The sequence below is a fragment of the Aristolochia californica genome, unplaced genomic scaffold, assembly GCF_029961685.1.
Source record: "Aristolochia californica isolate CCGP_79_NKW_82.1479 unplaced genomic scaffold, dmAriCali1.0.hap1 SCAF_8, whole genome shotgun sequence".
In the NCBI taxonomy this organism is placed as follows: domain Eukaryota; kingdom Viridiplantae; phylum Streptophyta; class Magnoliopsida; order Piperales; family Aristolochiaceae; genus Aristolochia; species Aristolochia californica.
In genome coordinates, this window is record NW_027182279.1 from 1,672,354 (window position 1) to 1,689,198 (window position 16,845).

The 16,845-nt window shown below is 39.6% G+C and overlaps 1 protein-coding gene across 1 annotated transcript in view; it reads left to right on the forward strand.

Moving 5' to 3' along the window:
- Positions 1-16,845, forward strand: part of LOC137938820 (uncharacterized) — an 85,601-nt gene that overhangs the window by 34,124 nt on the left and 34,632 nt on the right. The window contains exons 6-13 of the mRNA XM_068783867.1: positions 12,589-12,729; positions 12,818-12,975; positions 13,092-13,260; positions 13,362-13,460; positions 13,719-13,796; positions 13,877-13,936; positions 14,041-14,198; positions 15,430-15,631. Of these exons, the coding sequence (XP_068639968.1) occupies positions 12,589-12,729; positions 12,818-12,975; positions 13,092-13,260; positions 13,362-13,460; positions 13,719-13,796; positions 13,877-13,936; positions 14,041-14,198; positions 15,430-15,631 (1,065 nt within the window). The remainder of the gene's footprint in view (positions 1-12,588; positions 12,730-12,817; positions 12,976-13,091; positions 13,261-13,361; positions 13,461-13,718; positions 13,797-13,876; positions 13,937-14,040; positions 14,199-15,429; positions 15,632-16,845) is intronic.

Consider the following 16,845-nt stretch of genomic DNA (forward strand, 5'->3'; position numbering starts at 1 on the left):
TTTTGCACAACCGTGCGTGCCAAGGTAGACTTCAAGAGCTCTTGCTTTGCGCGTCCGTCCTGTGGAGTCTTGGGCGTTATAGAAACATATGGACCGGCCGTTCGATTCACTAGCCGAGTTTCAATCACTCTCCATCCCTGGGAAGAACTCCATTGCACCGTAGGTTTCTTTGTTTTCGATGAAAAACAAATCAAATCTCGATCTCCAAAAACTTTTTCCTTCCCTAGTGAACGGAGCACGGATGCTCTCGCTCAAAGTCAGCCCCCCCCCAAGGTCTGGCTAGGTTCTTTTGTTTGTTAATCCAACCTTGGACGAGGGAGAAATAGTAGTTATAACCCAGTACAGAGATATGCCCAATACCTCTACTCAACCCAGTATGAGAGTCAGCCTTAGTGCTTTACTTTCCCACTTTGTGGTTTAATGTTCAAGTCCAGCTTGCAAACTATTTGTGCTGGTACGCCCCAAAATGACTTTGAAGGCCTTTTTCCAACTAAAAAATTTAAGATCATCCAACATCATAACCAATGTGGATTATTCTTTTATAAGAACGACTCTCATACTTTTTAGAAACCCTCATACTTTTGCAGCTAGTCTAAGATGTTACACTTATAGTCGTACAATTGTGGAATTTTTATCATTCGACACATAATAAAAGAAAGAACTTAATGGTTACGAGCATCTTCATTCATTATCACTATCAATCAATGCCTTGAAGACATTTCTTTTGTATTTTTACTTATTATGTATTTTGTTTTTCTTTGTTGTACATTACTGCCCCTTATTCATACTAGTGCATTTTTGTCTATCTACATATATGTTTTTTTTATTTTTTATGATAAAGTCTTTCTACATTCAGGAGGTATCCTATTGCTTGGGACTCGACATATTTTGACTCCCTTCAAGTGTTTGAAGGCTGTTTCTCATTGGGTCTCCAACTCAGGGATCTTTCCTCCGATAGAATTTGGTGTGTAGGGGGAGTTTATGGCCTGACCAGATATCATGAGCGTGCCCTCTTCTGGGAAGAGCTCAATGATCTCTATTAGTCTTGGAGACTCCCTGGCTTTTTGCGGGGGACTTCAATGTTACCCGATACTGCAATGAGGAGAAACCACCGACCAACCGCATTTCTGCCTCTATGTGGGGTTTCTCAGATTTCATTGGCGGAAGTGGGCTTGATGAGGTCCTTCTCTCTAGGAAAAATTATACATGGTCAAACAACTAACAACAACCAATTCTGTCAAAATTGGGTCGTTTTTTGGCATGTCCAGACTGGTTGTAGCTCTTTGGGAATGTCTCTGGTCGTGTTCTGAACAAGGTGGGGTCAAATCATTGGCCTATCATGTTCACTACCTCTTTCGAGAAATGGGGACCCTCTCCTTTTCGGTTCGAAAATTCTTGGTTATTTGCAAAAAAATTTGATGCTCTTATTGATGGATGGTGGACTGTTGGCCCAAGTCTGGGAAGATGGGCGTGGGCTTTCCCTTTGAAGCTTCGATTCCTAAATAGAAAAATTAAAGAGTGGGCCACGATCCATCGCTCTTCTATGGTTGCTGAGAAGACTTCTCTCCGTTCTCAAATTGCGGACCTCGATCTGGCAGAAGAACAGAGGTATTTAACTCCGGCGGAGTTCTCTTCCCGAGTTTTTCTTAATTCTAATCTCAATTCAAGCCTACATCAAGAGAAGACTCGTTGGAAGCAACGTGCCAAATTTAAATGGCTTAAGGAGGGAGATGCCAACACAAAATTTTTCCATGCTGTGGCATCGGCAAAGCGTAGGTCCAATCGAATTACTTCATTATGTATCAATGTTGAGGTAACATCGTGTCGGACTTCGATTACTAATGTGTTGCTCAAGTTTTTTACAAACTTATATTCGGAGGAATGCCCTAATAGGCCAAAGCTTCAACATATCAGTCTCTCTCGTCTCTCTCCAGCAGCTGCCTTTTTTGGCCGGAGAAGTTGAACGTGCTGTTTTAGGCATGGAAAGTGATAGGGCGCCGGGCCCTGATGGATTCAACGAAGATTTTTTAAAAAGATTTTGGCCTCGACTCAAGGAGGATATCATAGCAATGATTTATGGCTTTTTCAACAATGGTATCACCTTCCGCAGTATCGGCGCGTCTTTTATTGCCTTGGTGCTGAAGAAAGCTAGCGTGGAGAAGCCGAAGGATTTCTGGCCTATCAATCTCGTCACAAGTGCTTACAAGATTATAGCCAGAATCTTGGCTCATCGTTTAAAAGTGCTTTTTCCAACAATTATCCACAGAGGGCAAGGCGCTTTCCTCAGAGGAAGAGAGATTTTGGACTCCACTATGACTGCTCACAAACTTATCGACCATTTCCACCGTAATAAGGATCCAAGAATTGTCCTGAAGCTAGATATCGAAAAGGCTTTCGACGGAGTAAACTGGATCCTGCTAGATGAGATTATGGAAAAATTGGGTTTTGGCGTCCGATGGAGATTCTAGATCAAAAGTTGCGTGAGCTTGACCTCTTATTCTCTTCTCCTTAATGGCTCAGTTTGTTGATATTTCAAAGGGACTAGAGGTATTAGACAGGGTGACCCGCTCTCCCCGATCTCCCTGCTCCTATTCAATATGGTTGGTGAAGTCCTATCCTCTATGTTTTACTCGGCAGGAAATCTTGGGTTGCTGCCTCCTACTTGTTCCAATCAGGCTTTTAATATTCCCATTCTTCAGTATGCAGACGATACCATCATATTTGTATTCGGCAACACTGACAGTGCAAGAAAGATTAAAGCGGTTTTGGGTCTCTTTGAATTAGCTTCTGGCCAGAAAGTTAATTGGGAGAAGATTTCTCTCATGGGCTTCAATGTTAGCCTTGAGCTCCTTACAGAGATGGCAAGTATATTTGGGTGCACAACAAGCCACCTACCAGCAACCTGCCTTGGTTTGCTATTATTCAATGGCCATATTTGCAAGAGTCTTTGGAATCCGGTGGTTGAAAAAATTGAATCCCGGCTTGCAACCTGGAAGGGGCGTCTACTTAGTAAGGCGGGGAGGCTCATCCTTCTCAAGTCTTGCATTGCAGGAATTCCAAATTATGCACTATCTTTTATGCCTTGCCCTACTTCCATATATAAGTCTATGGATAAGCTCAAAAGAAGATTTCTATGGAGGGGATCGAGCGATGCTTTTAACTATCATCTGGTCAAATGGGATGAAGCCAAAGAATATGGGTGGCCTGGGAATTTGGAAATCCAAGGATATGAATCAAGTGTTGCTTCTTCTAAAATGGTTATGGAAGTTCAATACCCAATCTTCAATTCTTTGGAAGGAAATGGTTCTTGCTAAGCTTGGTGGGGACACTCATTGGTAGATGTCAGGTGGTAATCGGAGAGGTCTATCCTCAATATGGAGAGCATTATTCCCTCTGCTTCCAAAATTTTGCTTTTGCGTGTAGATTTTATGTTGGCAACTACAGATCAGTTCAGTTTTGGGAAGATTTGTGGATGGGGCAGGTGCCATTACAGGTTGCCTTCAGAAGTCTTTGTCTCTTCACATCTCGTAGAGACATATCAGTAGCCGAAGCTTTTGAGGGAGGTGGTATGAACCTTCATGCTAGAAGGGGTCTTTCGAATAGTGAGGCTTTGGAGGCCAGTCGTTTGATGGACTTAGTTACCTCGATTAAAATTCGTCCTTTGGAGGCAGTCAAGCTCATTTGGTGGCCAGACAAAAGTGGCACATTCACTGTATCATTTGCATATGGTTTCATAAATGGCTGGAATTCATCTTGGAGGGAGTATGAGATCCATTTCGTATGGCGTCTATGTGCCTTTTCAATGATAAAGTCCTTCATGTGGAGTGCTTGTCAAGGCAAGATTCTCTTGGCAAACATGCTTAGAAAAAGTGGTCACCCCTCAATTGACTCCCTGTGCCCATTCTGCAACTCTGAAGCTGAAATCACAAGCCGCATTCTGCTTCAATGTATATTCTCTTGGAAGGTGTGGACTTCCATTCTTAGTAAGTTGGGGTTACAATTCTGCATGGCGGCTGATCTACTCTCGTTTAGTTAGTCGCTGATTGGTACCCTTCTAGCCTCGGAAAAATGATGCTCTCTGCTTGTGTTAGTTTCATCTCGTGGGGGCTTTGGAATGAGCATAATCGAAGACGATTTGATGCAAAAAGTGAATCTGCAGATCGGGTTGCGGATTGAGTGGTGGGTCATATATCTACTTGGCTTCTGACTAAGAAATCTTTCTCCTTTTTTTTGGGCACCTCTATCCGTGAAAACTGGAGAAATTTGGTTATGATGCACTATTTTTTTTATTTTTTTTGATAAAGATGTATTAATAAAACAGAAGAAAATTACAAATGGTTATGATGCACTATGGGACAAAGGTCCCGGTTTTGCAAGAATGGACTCCTCCTGAGCCTGGTTACCTTAGGTTAAATTTTGATGGCTCGTCTCTTGGTAATCCTAGGATTTCTGGTTTCAGAGGAGTTATTTCAGATCATTCCGGTAATCAGTTTTTCTCATATGTCGACTCTCTAGGTATATACAACTCTTAAGTCTGCAGAGCTTCATGGCCTCCTCTCCGGTGTCTGCGTTTTCAGTGACAAATGCAGCGGTCCTTTTCATATCGAAGGAGACTGAAAAGTGGTTATTGGATGGTGTGAGTGTGCATCCCCTCCCCCGTGGCGACATTGGGATACCTTTCGGGAGATTTTAGAAATTACCTCAATTGTATCTTGTATTTGGTTTCACATTCCGAGATCCGCAAATTTGGCAGTAGATGTGCTTGCCAAGTAAGGAACTACCCTACAATCGCTGGTTGTAAGGGACTTGCTCCTTCAAATTTTGTAATTTCTCTCGTTTTATTAATACATCTTTTTCAAAAAAAAAAAATTCATATATGTTGATACCTTCAAACGTTGTTGGAAAAGATTGATGTGGATTGAGTTGTGGGGTGAAGTGTTCGTATCAACTTTCGAAAAATAAAAAAGCTTCGTGTGACTTGGTTGACGAGCTTTGTGAAAATCATTTTGTAAGAAATTGGAAGAGTTGTACATGATTGAGCTTAATTTGATGTGAATTGACAAAATAAATGAGTTTAGTGATCTTCTCTGATATTCACTTGCCTTTTGACTTCGAAATAAAAATCACTTTTATAAAAAAAGACTAGTGATGTTCCACCTTGGGTCTATTTGCACCTAACAATCTGTCCTAGTCATAGTCATGTGATGCATGCGATTAGGAACCCCATTGAGGCTTGGATTGACTCCTTGTATCGGAAACCTGACACTGACTAGTTCCCCGCACCCAAACAATTGATCCCCACACTGTTGATGTCTATGTTGGGTATACAATCTTACTAGCCTCATGGGACTTTGTGATAGAATACCTCCAATACTTTTGACCAACCTGTTCCCTACCTTGATACCTCCCATTGACAGCCATACCAATCTCGATAAAAGTCAACGGTCCTTCCCCCAGCTCACTTGGCCTACTTTCCACTACCCAGCCTGGCCCCTAAAACAGCCAAAACCTTCAGCTGATCTTATCTCTTAACAACTGTCAAGACCCCAATGCCCTTGCTATTGTCCTACTAGATGAGCTAGAAAACTTCTCCCTTGTAGCTAACTCTACCAGCTTCCTACCCTTACCAGAGCCCGCATACACCACTTTTGGAAACCATGTGATGGTCTCCCAAAATAGCTCCGGCAATTGCCTACCACTTCCTTCTCAAAACATCATTTTTTTAGTTCTTCATCCAATGCTACAACACCAGCTATTAGTCCTCCCCATGAAGCCTACTCCTCCCTCTCCCAATATTCACTCTGCTCTAAAACTTAGCTCATTGGTTCACCCCATGTGTACTTACTAATGAAGAGAAAGAGGCCAGCCCAAGAATGACACAAGCTTCAGTATCAAACCATCTTACCGGGCGGAGTGTAGTAACAAGACCCAATTTGAACTTGTTAAGATTTGGCCATTGGATGAGCCATCTGGACGACTAGTGGAGAAACTCCAATATGAGAGGCATAAGTATGATGAGGGGGCCTAAGCGAGGATGATTGGAGCTCGCATAGTTTTTTTTTATGAAAGTGTGAATATTGATAACAAGAGGGAAAAATACAGACCTAGCTTTGGGGCCTGACTCCACAACAAAGTGTTGGAGAGATACACCCGCCTTAGCCTGAGAGTCTGCTGGATGATTGGAGCTCACATAGTTAATGAGAGTAATTTGTCAAGGCTAGCTACCTGGGGATGAGAAGAGCGAAGGCGTGAAAAAAACGATGGGAGGTGTGAAATGATAATTGTCTCTTTGAATGTTTGAGGAATTGAGTGTAGTAATAAAAGAGCAATTTTTAGAGACCTCTTTAAAGACTGTAGAGCTAAGTTAGTAGTGCTTCAAGATACAAAGAACTAGAGCGTGTTAGACCCCATTGCTAAGAACTTCTAGCAATGCCACTCCCTCCAATGGCATGCTGGTGGTATTTTGTTGATGTGGGACACCTACTCAATTGATATATACTTCAAGTAGAGATTGGATAATTTTCAATTTAGGTCAGATTGATGGACCGATATTCAGGGAACGAATGGTGCCTTATTAGTGTCTATAGTTCTACAAGATATAGACAAAGATGCTCTTTTTAGGATGAACTATCTGGAGCCATCCAAAATTGGGATTTCAATGCTATTAGCTATTGCAATGAAAGATCTCTGCCTTCCACTTGGATTACTTCATCGATGAGAAACTTTACCCATTTTTTGGGAGCCATGAACTTGAAGAGATGCCTCTCTCGGGGAAGATGTTTCTCTGATGTTATTGTTAGAGGAACCCTGTTCTCACTGAGCTTGATTGCTTTCTAGCCACCAGGGATTGGCTCAGCTTCTATGGGGATGCCACTAGAAGAGTGAATAGTGTTGAACAAAGCAGCACAAGATCACTGGCCTATTTTACTTGGCACAAAGTTCGGGAAGTCGAGGATTCAGCCTTTTCGTTTTGAGAATTACTGGTTTCTTGAGGAGGGATTTGATGACCTGGTTAGTGAATGTTGGTCTGGGGCTAATGTTGTTGGTGTGCTGGATCATCATCTCAATTATCAAATTCAGAACTCTAAAAAAAATTTATCAAAAAAAATAAAATTCAGAACTCTAAAATCCGTGTTGAAGTTCTGGTCTAGGCAACGACTCACTACTGCTATTGTCCATCGAGACGATCTTCTCTCTGAAATCGTTGTCGTTGTTGAGGCTGAGGAATGTAGAATTCTCTCCCTTGTTGAATTCTCATGTAGGATTGAACTTTGAAATAAATTAAAAAGACACATTCATAGTGGTAGAGTCCTTTGAAAACAAAGGGCCCATTTTAAATGGTTAGGAGAGGGCAATGAGAACACAAAGTTATTCCATGACATGGCTGTTGCTAGGCGACGATCTTACCGAATTGCTTCCCACTTAGTTGATGGTGAAGTAACTTTGGATATATTTCTTATCACAATTGAGCTTCTTAGATTCTTTTCAGGGCTATACACTGAGGAGAGAATCGATAGATCGGGGATCCAACACTTGTGTTTCAATCAAATCTCTGCTTCATTAACAAATCTGATTGAACTCCCTTTCTCATACAAAGAAATTGATGCAACAGTGACCACAATGCCCAATGACAAAGTGCCTGGGCCTGATTGCTTCAATGGAGAATTCTACAAACACTACTGAGGCATTGTCAAGGAGGAGCTCTACGCTACAGACTCTTGTGCTAAATTGGGTCCCTCCCTTCAATCTCTTGTTGTAAGGGGAGGCCTCCCTTGATGTTTTTTCTTGCCCTCTTTTGAAATAAAATCATCTCCATTTAAAAAAAAAGGAGCGCTATGCTGTGGTTTGGAGATTTTATAATCAAGGAATCACTTGCAAGTCCATGGGAGCCTACTTCATTGCCGTTGTGCATATGAAGACTCAGGTCAAGACTCCCAAAGATTTCAGACCTTATAGTCTTGTTTCTAGTTTTTCTGAGGTCATTACCCGGATTCTTGCTTGCTGAATGAAGGTAACTCTGCATTTGATCATCCACCATGGTCAAAGTGCATTTTTCAAGAGAAGAGATATCTTGGATTCGGCTATGTGTGCTCATAAAGTTATTAATCATTTCAAGAGGGATAGCAAACCCAAATTGGTCCTTAAGCTCGATCTAGAGAAGATATACATTTGCGTCAGTTAGGGTCTGGTGGACTCTATTCTTGGGCAGATGGGGTTTGGTCATCGCTGGCGTTTCTGGATTTGAAGTTGCTTACTGTTGGCTACATACTCTCTTCTCATAAATGGGGCTGCATGTGGATTCTTTAAGGGGTTAGGAGGCATTTGGTAGGGGAACCCCTCGTTCTTCTATTCAAATTTACTGGTGAATGAGTTACCCTTTTGGTGTATGCAGCAAAGGAGGTTAGATGATTGCCTCCCTTCTTAGAGACCCCTGAGATGGATATCTCCATATTTCAATTTGCCAATGACACCATTTGTTTTTATTATGGAACCCTTTTGCAAGCAATGCGTCTCAAAGCCCTAGTCGGCCTTATCAAAATCACCACCCGGCAAAAGGTTAACTGGTCCAAAACCTCGTTGATTGTGTTCCACTTGGAGGTTGATCAACTTGATGAAATGGCTGAGAACCTTGGATGTTCCCATTTTGACCTCCCCACCACCCATCCTGGGCTTTACTTATTCTCTAGTAGACCTGACAAAATCCTTTGGAACCCTGTGGTGGAGAAGTTAGAATGAAGGTTAGCAACATGGAAATGCAGGTTCCTATCTTAAGCGGGTAAGCTAGTCTTTCTCAATTCCTGCATTATAGGCTCCTCGAAACTATTAACTATCATGCCTACCCTGTCCACCTAGTTGGGTGAAAGGATGTATGCAAGCCAAAAATCATGGGTAGGCTGGGAATCCAGGCAGTGAAGGAGATGAACCACACATTTCTCCTTAAGTGGTTCTGAAAATTCGGTGAAAAGAAGGATCTTATTTGGGGTCAGATTATTGCAAGGAAGCTAGGTTTGGACAAAAATAGTTGGTGGCAAGGGCGAGCTGTTTGTCAGAAGCTCTCCCCTCTTCGGTGCACCTTGTTTCCTCTTCTGGCCAAGTTTGCCAAAGGAATAAAGTTCTATGTTGGTAGAGTAGACACCATTTGCTTTTGGGAGGATTAGTGGAATGGGATGGGCCCATCAATTTCACTAAACCTTTGCTCTGCAACCTCTTTGCTGCCTGCTCTATGTGCATTCAGAATGCCTTTTTTGTCAATGGGAATTAGAGCGCTTGGGACCTGCAGGGGGTAGAGCAATGAGGAAGTAGGAGAAGTCAACAATCTCCTTTCTAATCTGAAAGGGATTCAAATCAGGCACCATGCGAGATACAAGATGATTTGGATGCTGTCTGACAGTGGAAGATTCACTGTCAGTTCAGACTATGATTCCTTGATGCAACGGGACAGAAGTCAAGAACATGAAGCATGCATTGCATGGAAACTCTCTGGCCAGCTGAAGGCTAAATTCTTCCTCTGGAGTGCAATTTGCAATAGGCTTTAACTGCGGATTATTTGAGATGCCGGAGTACTATTGTGGCCCCCAACCCCCAATGCATTTTTTTGATTCTATAAAGGAAAATGTCACTCACCACCTCCTCCATTGCACCTTCTTCTGGCGGGTTTGGACGTACTTCCTTGGAAAGCTTGGTATTAGCCTCTTCAACCTTGACAACCTTGCAAAGATGTGCGATCTCAGTGCTGGTCTTATTCCAGAATTTGGTAAGGATCTCCTCTGAGCTTGTCTCACTCACATCCCTTAGGGACTCTAGTTGGAGAGGAATGCTAGCTGTTTTAGGGGTGTTCTAGCTTGCTAGATGTTGTAAGTGAAACCATTTTCAGATCAATTCAGGCCTTGATCAGTTTGCAGCTGAAGTTCGAAAAGATGGCCTTCTTGGAGACAAATGCAGATTGGTTGCCCTGATGTCTACCCTGAGCAAAGTGGATGGCTTGGATTGGACTCCTCTCCCTCTTGGCCACATCAAGCTCAACATTGACAGGTGTGCTCTAGGCAATTCTGGTCTTACTGGATTAGGTGGAGTCTTTCGTGGAACCATGGTGAGGTTGTCCTTGCCTCCTATTATGTTACCTTGGGATTTATAGATTCCACAATTGCTGAAATCCATGCCCTCTGACATGGTGTTCTCATTTTCAAATCATCATTTGGTGGGTAGCTTTGGAAGGAGGGGGATTCCTATGTGGTCATTGGTTGGTCCTCCAAGCCAGCTGAATTCCCTCTTTTGCATTGGCTTATCTTCCTCGAAATTTTAGATATTTCTTCCTCTTTTTCTTGTACATGGAGTTTTGTGCCGAGTTCAGCAAATCAATTTGCTGACGCTTGAGTTAACTATGGAGTCTCCCTTTAATCTTTTTTTAGTAATGAAGATTCCTTAGCTAACCTCCTTTAGAAGGGTGATTTACATCGAATTTGGATGTAAGCTCACGAAGCAATCTCGGCCCTGCTAGAGGTGGGGCTGTCATGCGTTATGATTATGACAAGGTAATTCATGTTTACTTCGTCAGTTTTGAATTTTGTGAATCTACTGAAGTGAAGCTTCATGCTTTGCTTCATAGTTTGAAGATTTGTAGGAAGAATTATTCTCCTTTTGGGATCAGAGCAGGTTCTATGAGTTGACTCGGTTAACCCATAAAAATAATGTGATCCTCTTCTGATCTATTATCTCAAGTAATGTAGGCTTTTTTTTTCTTTTCAGCCCCTATACCCGTTGTTTTCTTGGCCTTCACACCTCCATATTGAGTTTTTCATATTTCAAATTATATATTGACAAAAAGATCTTCGAATTTACTTTTCAACACATAACGAATTTTTGCAATTGGAGTTTTCTGCAAAGAGAAATTGATATTTGAAGCAGTAAAGGTCTGAATGCAAGAGGGGTTCTAGGAGTAGCATAAAGTTTCAACTTTCAAGCCATAGTATGCCCATCAAGAACGAGACTTTACATGGAGAATAATATAGCCAAAGAAATATCTGTAAGTCTTTTTTCTTACCTATATAACCAATTATCAATCTGAGTTTTCTAGAGTGAGATATCGATCTTGGAAGAGTCAATGGTCATGCTGGTTAAAGAAGAAAGAGTACTTAGTTCGGCTAGATTATAGATTCTAAAATCTATCAGATTCTTTATCTTAAAAGAAGTATTTTTTTAAGGGAAGTTATACTTAGATGAAATTTATTGAAGTCTAGTTTCATAAGGACAAAATATTATGTCTATCTGATATATATGTAAGGAGATATTCACATTGGAGTCGACAAGGTAAAGATACATAATGAATAGAATGAAGAGGTCATAAAATATTCAAGAATAAATATTTTTATGTCTAATTAGATATACAATTAAATATCTTTGAATCTAGTTTCTTTAGAAACAAATCGTTTGTGATTCTGAGCTATATTTTTGAAGATATTGATATCAGAAGTATCAAAGGCAGTTTTCCCTAAATTCTCTCCTTCTTCCCTATTTTCTTTGCTATTATCCTTTCAGGCATTGACATGATTTGAGTTTCATTTTCTCCTAAAATCCGAGTTTTTTAGCCAAATTTGTCTTCTAATCAGAGAGTTTTGGTACAACTTAATCACTCTATGATGTGCTCATTCAAGATATGATCAATGTTGTTTTCAAGTTTTAGTAAAAAAAATATTGTTTTCAAGTTTTAGTAAAAAAATGTTGTTTTCAAGTTTTGTGTTTTTGTTACTTGGTTGTATATCTTCCGCATAGACTTGATTATTTAAAATTCCGCATAGACTTGTTTCAGGGTATTGACTATTTTAGTTAGTGTTCTTTGACCCTTAAACTAAGTAGAAATAGTATCTGCTGTATGGAGCTATATTGTGTGCTCAAAAGTTCTCTAGTGCTTGACTCAGTTGACGGTATAAGCTGTTTTTATTAGAAAGATTCTTTGTCAGTGGTGGAGCTAGAAAATTTCTTTTGGGTGGGCTAAATTAAATATTACATTAAATAATTATAAAAAAAATTCATTCATAGAAATTATAATAATCAAATATGAACACAAAATTAAAGGTGATTGTGAGAAAGTGTGAATCTAAGTTTATGTCATGTATGAGAGAGGACTCATATAGACATAATGAGCTTAAATTGCTTGTGAGGGGCATTTCTGGAATTATGGGAGTATTTTGTTTAACCTAATCTAAGCTAAAAGTGGAACACGAGCTGTGAAGGAACTAGATTTTGTTTTGAAAGTGATGAACTTTATTAAGCAAACAGTAACAAACAACAATGAAGAGATCTTTCCCTTTATAACAAGCGAGCTGAGCAAGAGAATCTGCTAAAGAATTAGCTGATTTAGGGACATGAGTCTAAAAACAAGAAAACACAGTAGATAAGTCCAAAATATCATGAAAAACTGCCCAATGATGCCATGGTGGCTTGGAGGATGAGGAGGAACTAGATTGTCTTGTTTCGGCTTTCACGAAAATCTCTCTCTCAAAGAAACTCCAAATAGAAGTAATGGTTGTCTGATTGATATTATAGTGTTTGGTCTCGTATCTTTGACGTTTCACTGGATATGATTTGTAGGACGTTGATATTGACACACTGTGGGTTGAGGAAGCTTTGATTGAGGTTAATTTGGTGCTGGACGTTCTTTTTGTCACCTATTACGAGACTTTCTGTACTTGTAAGTTTGAGCAGTGGAAAATCTTATGCGCCCTTTTCAAGGTAACATTGATCTCTCTTGGATTTTCTGTACCTCAGTTCAATACAAGGCGTGATATTTTGAAGCTTACTTGATGGCTTATAATTTCAGGGGATTTTGTCTGATTCTCTAAGTATAGGAAATCTGGCAATATCAATTGAGGCAAGAAATTCATTATATCAACTCAAAGTAAAGTTACTACTTATTCTAATCGAAACACTGGATCTGGAAAGCCTTCTTGGGATGGTTCATGATGGGGTACCCTTCAGGTTTCTCTCAAATGCTTGAGCTTCAGATGGCATCTTTATGAATTCTGCTGTATGTTTCTTGTTTATGTTTTCTTTTGATTGCTCAGTCATGTGATCACGACTAGTGTTTCTGTCAGGAATGGGAATTTTTTGTTTTCAATGGCCAATATACAAGAGATGGATTCTATAGTTTCAAGTTTCAATACTTCTGATGCAGCAGAAGCAGGACCATTGGTTCTTGCTTGGGCAGTTTTCCTTTGCTTAACTGCATCACTTCCAGATAAGCAAGAGTACAGCATGCTAGTGGTACTTGTACGATGTGAATTCGTTTAATATTTCTTTAATTCTTTCTGTGTTGCTCAAGTGGTTGCATATTTTCAAACATATTCTTGTTTCTACTTTTCCAGGAAATTGATCATATAAGTTATGTTCGTCACGCCTTTGAGGCTGCACCTTTGAGATACTTTCTCGAAATTCTTGATAGCAACGTGTTGAAGGATTCAGATGTAAGAATTTCTCTCATTTACATCATTATATGAATTTTTTCTTATTGAAGAAAAAAGACACTCTCCCTGACAATGGGAAATGGAAAAACAGTGTTTTTAGAATTTTTTTCTAGTGACTTTCTTTCTTGTAATGTTTTTTTCTAGCAACAAAATGTTCTTTAGAATGCCAATGCGACTTTCTTTTCATTTCTTTCTTGTTGGTATCACAAAGTCAAAGCGCAATTCAATTCACTTGTAAGTGGACATGATTGTTTGCAGAGTCCTGTTACCGGTTATCGAAGTGTGATGAGGACATTTATTTCTGCTTTTGTTGCTTCATATGAGATCAGTCATCAGGTGTCCACTCATACTTTTTTATTGATTGACTAAAAGTAATTGTAGCCTTTCTTGCTAATTCCTACTCTTTTCTGGTGCAGCTGGAGGACAGTACTTTCAACCAGATACTAGATGTACTCTGCAAGATCTACCGTGGAGAGGTTTGAAGTTTCTCTAGTTCTTGTGGTATTCAATGTTGTTAATAATGCTTTTGCTTTCCCTTTTTAACTGCTTTGCGGTTTGCCTCTGTGATTTTTTGATGCAGGAGTCACTTTGCGTCCAATTTTGGGATAAAGAAAGTTTTGTAGACAGTCCTATCCGAAGTCTTCTTTTTTCATTAGAAGCTGAATTTCCATATCGTATGGTGGAACTTGTTCGCATATTATCTGCTCTTAGTGAGGGAGCTTGGCCTGCAGAGTGTGTGTAAGTTTCTCTTTTTTTTTATAACAATCAGAAAGAGGTTATCTGGAGAAGCTCCCAGAGGAGAGAAACAACATAGCAGTACTGAAAAAAAAATAAAAAAATTCAAAGAGCATAAAATATATGAAGGTCATCCATCCATCGGGAAATAATTTCCCTCAACTAGATGTTGGTCGACCACACCACTTCTAGCTAATGATTCCGCAATGCTGTGTGCCTCAGATAAGTGACAAAAGCTTGCTAGGAGAATCTTATTTCCTGAAGCCTAACTGATGACGACACAAAATCACTAGCCACAAGAGAGGGTCAAGTGTCAACTAACCCATGCTAGAACAAACATATATGAATAGGCTGCCATTCTTTAATTGGCTATACTATTTTAAATGTAAACATGATGAAAAGACAAATTGCATAATTATGCAACAATTTCTTCATCTTGGAATCCTCAAACTTCTTACATTACTCTGTACTTTTTTTTGAACACTATGAGAAAGAGTTCTTATTAAGTGAGAGGAACAAAGGCTCCTGATGAGAGAAGAGTACATCAGGATATTTCTTACAAAAAGCAAAAATCAACATCACTAAACAGCAAAGACGTCAAAAATTAAAAAAATTATTAAAATTAATCCAGTGGCAGGGCATTTCCCACAACAAGATTTTGACGAGAGTTCTATGTCAAAACAAGGGAATCAGCAAAATTGTTATTGCTTCTTCCTCTATGGACCTTGAAGACAGTCAAGGATTTGCTGATGTCTTCAATCCATCCAAAAAGTGCTAAAACAGTCCTGAGGGTGATTTCATCCTCAAAACCCAAGTGATGACGACAATTTAATTCCTCTCAATCACAAGAGGCTTGATTATGTGGCTCCACAAAACCTAAGCTCTTGTAGGAGGGCCCTCAACTCAGTTTTGGTCGAGTCAGCTTCATCTAGTTGCCTTGGGGAAGACTACTTAGTAGGTACTTCAATTCTAAAAATTCTGGAAAGCTGATTGCCAACCACCAATTTTTTTGGATAAATGAGCTAGGTAGATGACTAAGTTTCGCTGACACCAAATAGTACTTCATTAATAGATTTTCCATTGGCTTCACCCATTGTGCGACAAGTCTCTTAAATAACTTTTGAATTCCTTCATTTCCTGGCACACTAGGAGAATACTGCATTATTGAGAAGCTTAGTCTATATCTTTGTCCCCATTTTTATTGTCTTCTCTTCTTTTATGTTTCCTGGTACAGGTATAACTTTTTAGACAAGATGGCTGGTGTAGCATCTCTTTTTGAGATCCCTGCAGCTTCTAGTGTGGAGAGCATGTCCCACATAGTTGAGACTTCCCATCCACTCTCTCTCCCTGGGCTTGAAGGATTTCTCATTCCTAGTGGAACTCGTGGTCATATTCTGAAAACTGTTGTTGGAAATATTGCTCTTGTACGCTGGGAGGTGAATGAAACTTCAAAATTTTGCTTTGCTTCATTCATTCGTACTTTAGTTGATACAAATTTTCTGTTTAGGTTTCATCTTTGTATGTGCTTATACCTGTATATTTGTATCATAGTTGGAAATAGAAGTGCATGTTTATGTGCGTTTATTCCTTCTCTTTCAGAGCATAGGAGCATTTTGCTCTGTAAACCATGACAATGTCACATGTCTCTCATGTCTTTATCTTTCAGAAGCAGAAATATATTCCTGTTTGTGAAGTATTAGATGCATCCTTGAAATACTTGTTGTCATGCTAATCATGTTTATAGTAGTACTATTTTTTTTCTGTGTGATAATTATTCTCCTTCATTAATTAATTGTACTTATGTTTACTTTTCCATGCTGGTTCTTATATTATGTAAAATAGACAAATGGATGAGAGATTGAAGAGAAAAGAGAGGAAATAAGGAGAAAGGAGAAAATAGGTCTGTGAGGTTCAGTGTACTCGGTGGGAGAAAAGTTGACCCCCATCTTCTTTTATTATTCTCACTTAAGTGATTTTACAACTTGACAATAATGCCCCTTATAAGAGGACTTGTATATTAGAAACTTTATAAAAAAAGAGGACTTGTACATTAGAAGGAAAAAAGGCTGTAAAGCATCCATAATTTACAAGTTAAACCACACCAACTTTAAACTGCTAACATGGACCCTTTTGACTACAATATTATAGAATTATCCACACATGAATTACTAAAATACCCCTGACTTCTAACATATTATTTCTTTGGGCATTCTCATTTGTTATTTTTATTAGTGGTTATAGTTTCAATTTTATTCATGCAAATATCTTGCCATGACATAGTGCAGTCTCTATCTCTGGTTTCAATTACACTTGTTCGTGGACATATTAGCCTGGAAACAGCCTAAAAAATTGGAATCTTCTTCTATCTTCCTTATAAGTGCTTGTTGACATGCTCTGGGGGGTGTAGATAGTAATTTCCTATTAATTAGCTTAAGAAGGGTTTTCTCATCGGCATGTTACTCAGATTGCTTCTCTTCGACTTGTATGTGAGGCTTGAGGTGCTTCATTCCCCTCGTAATTTTATATTTTAATTCAGAGCTTCTCCCTTCCAAAAACAATTTCTTTGTTTGCTATTCTGGGCCAAAGACTTACCTAAATTCAATCCAGCTCCCTAGTTCTTTAGTTAGGGAAAATTTCTGGATGAAGGTCT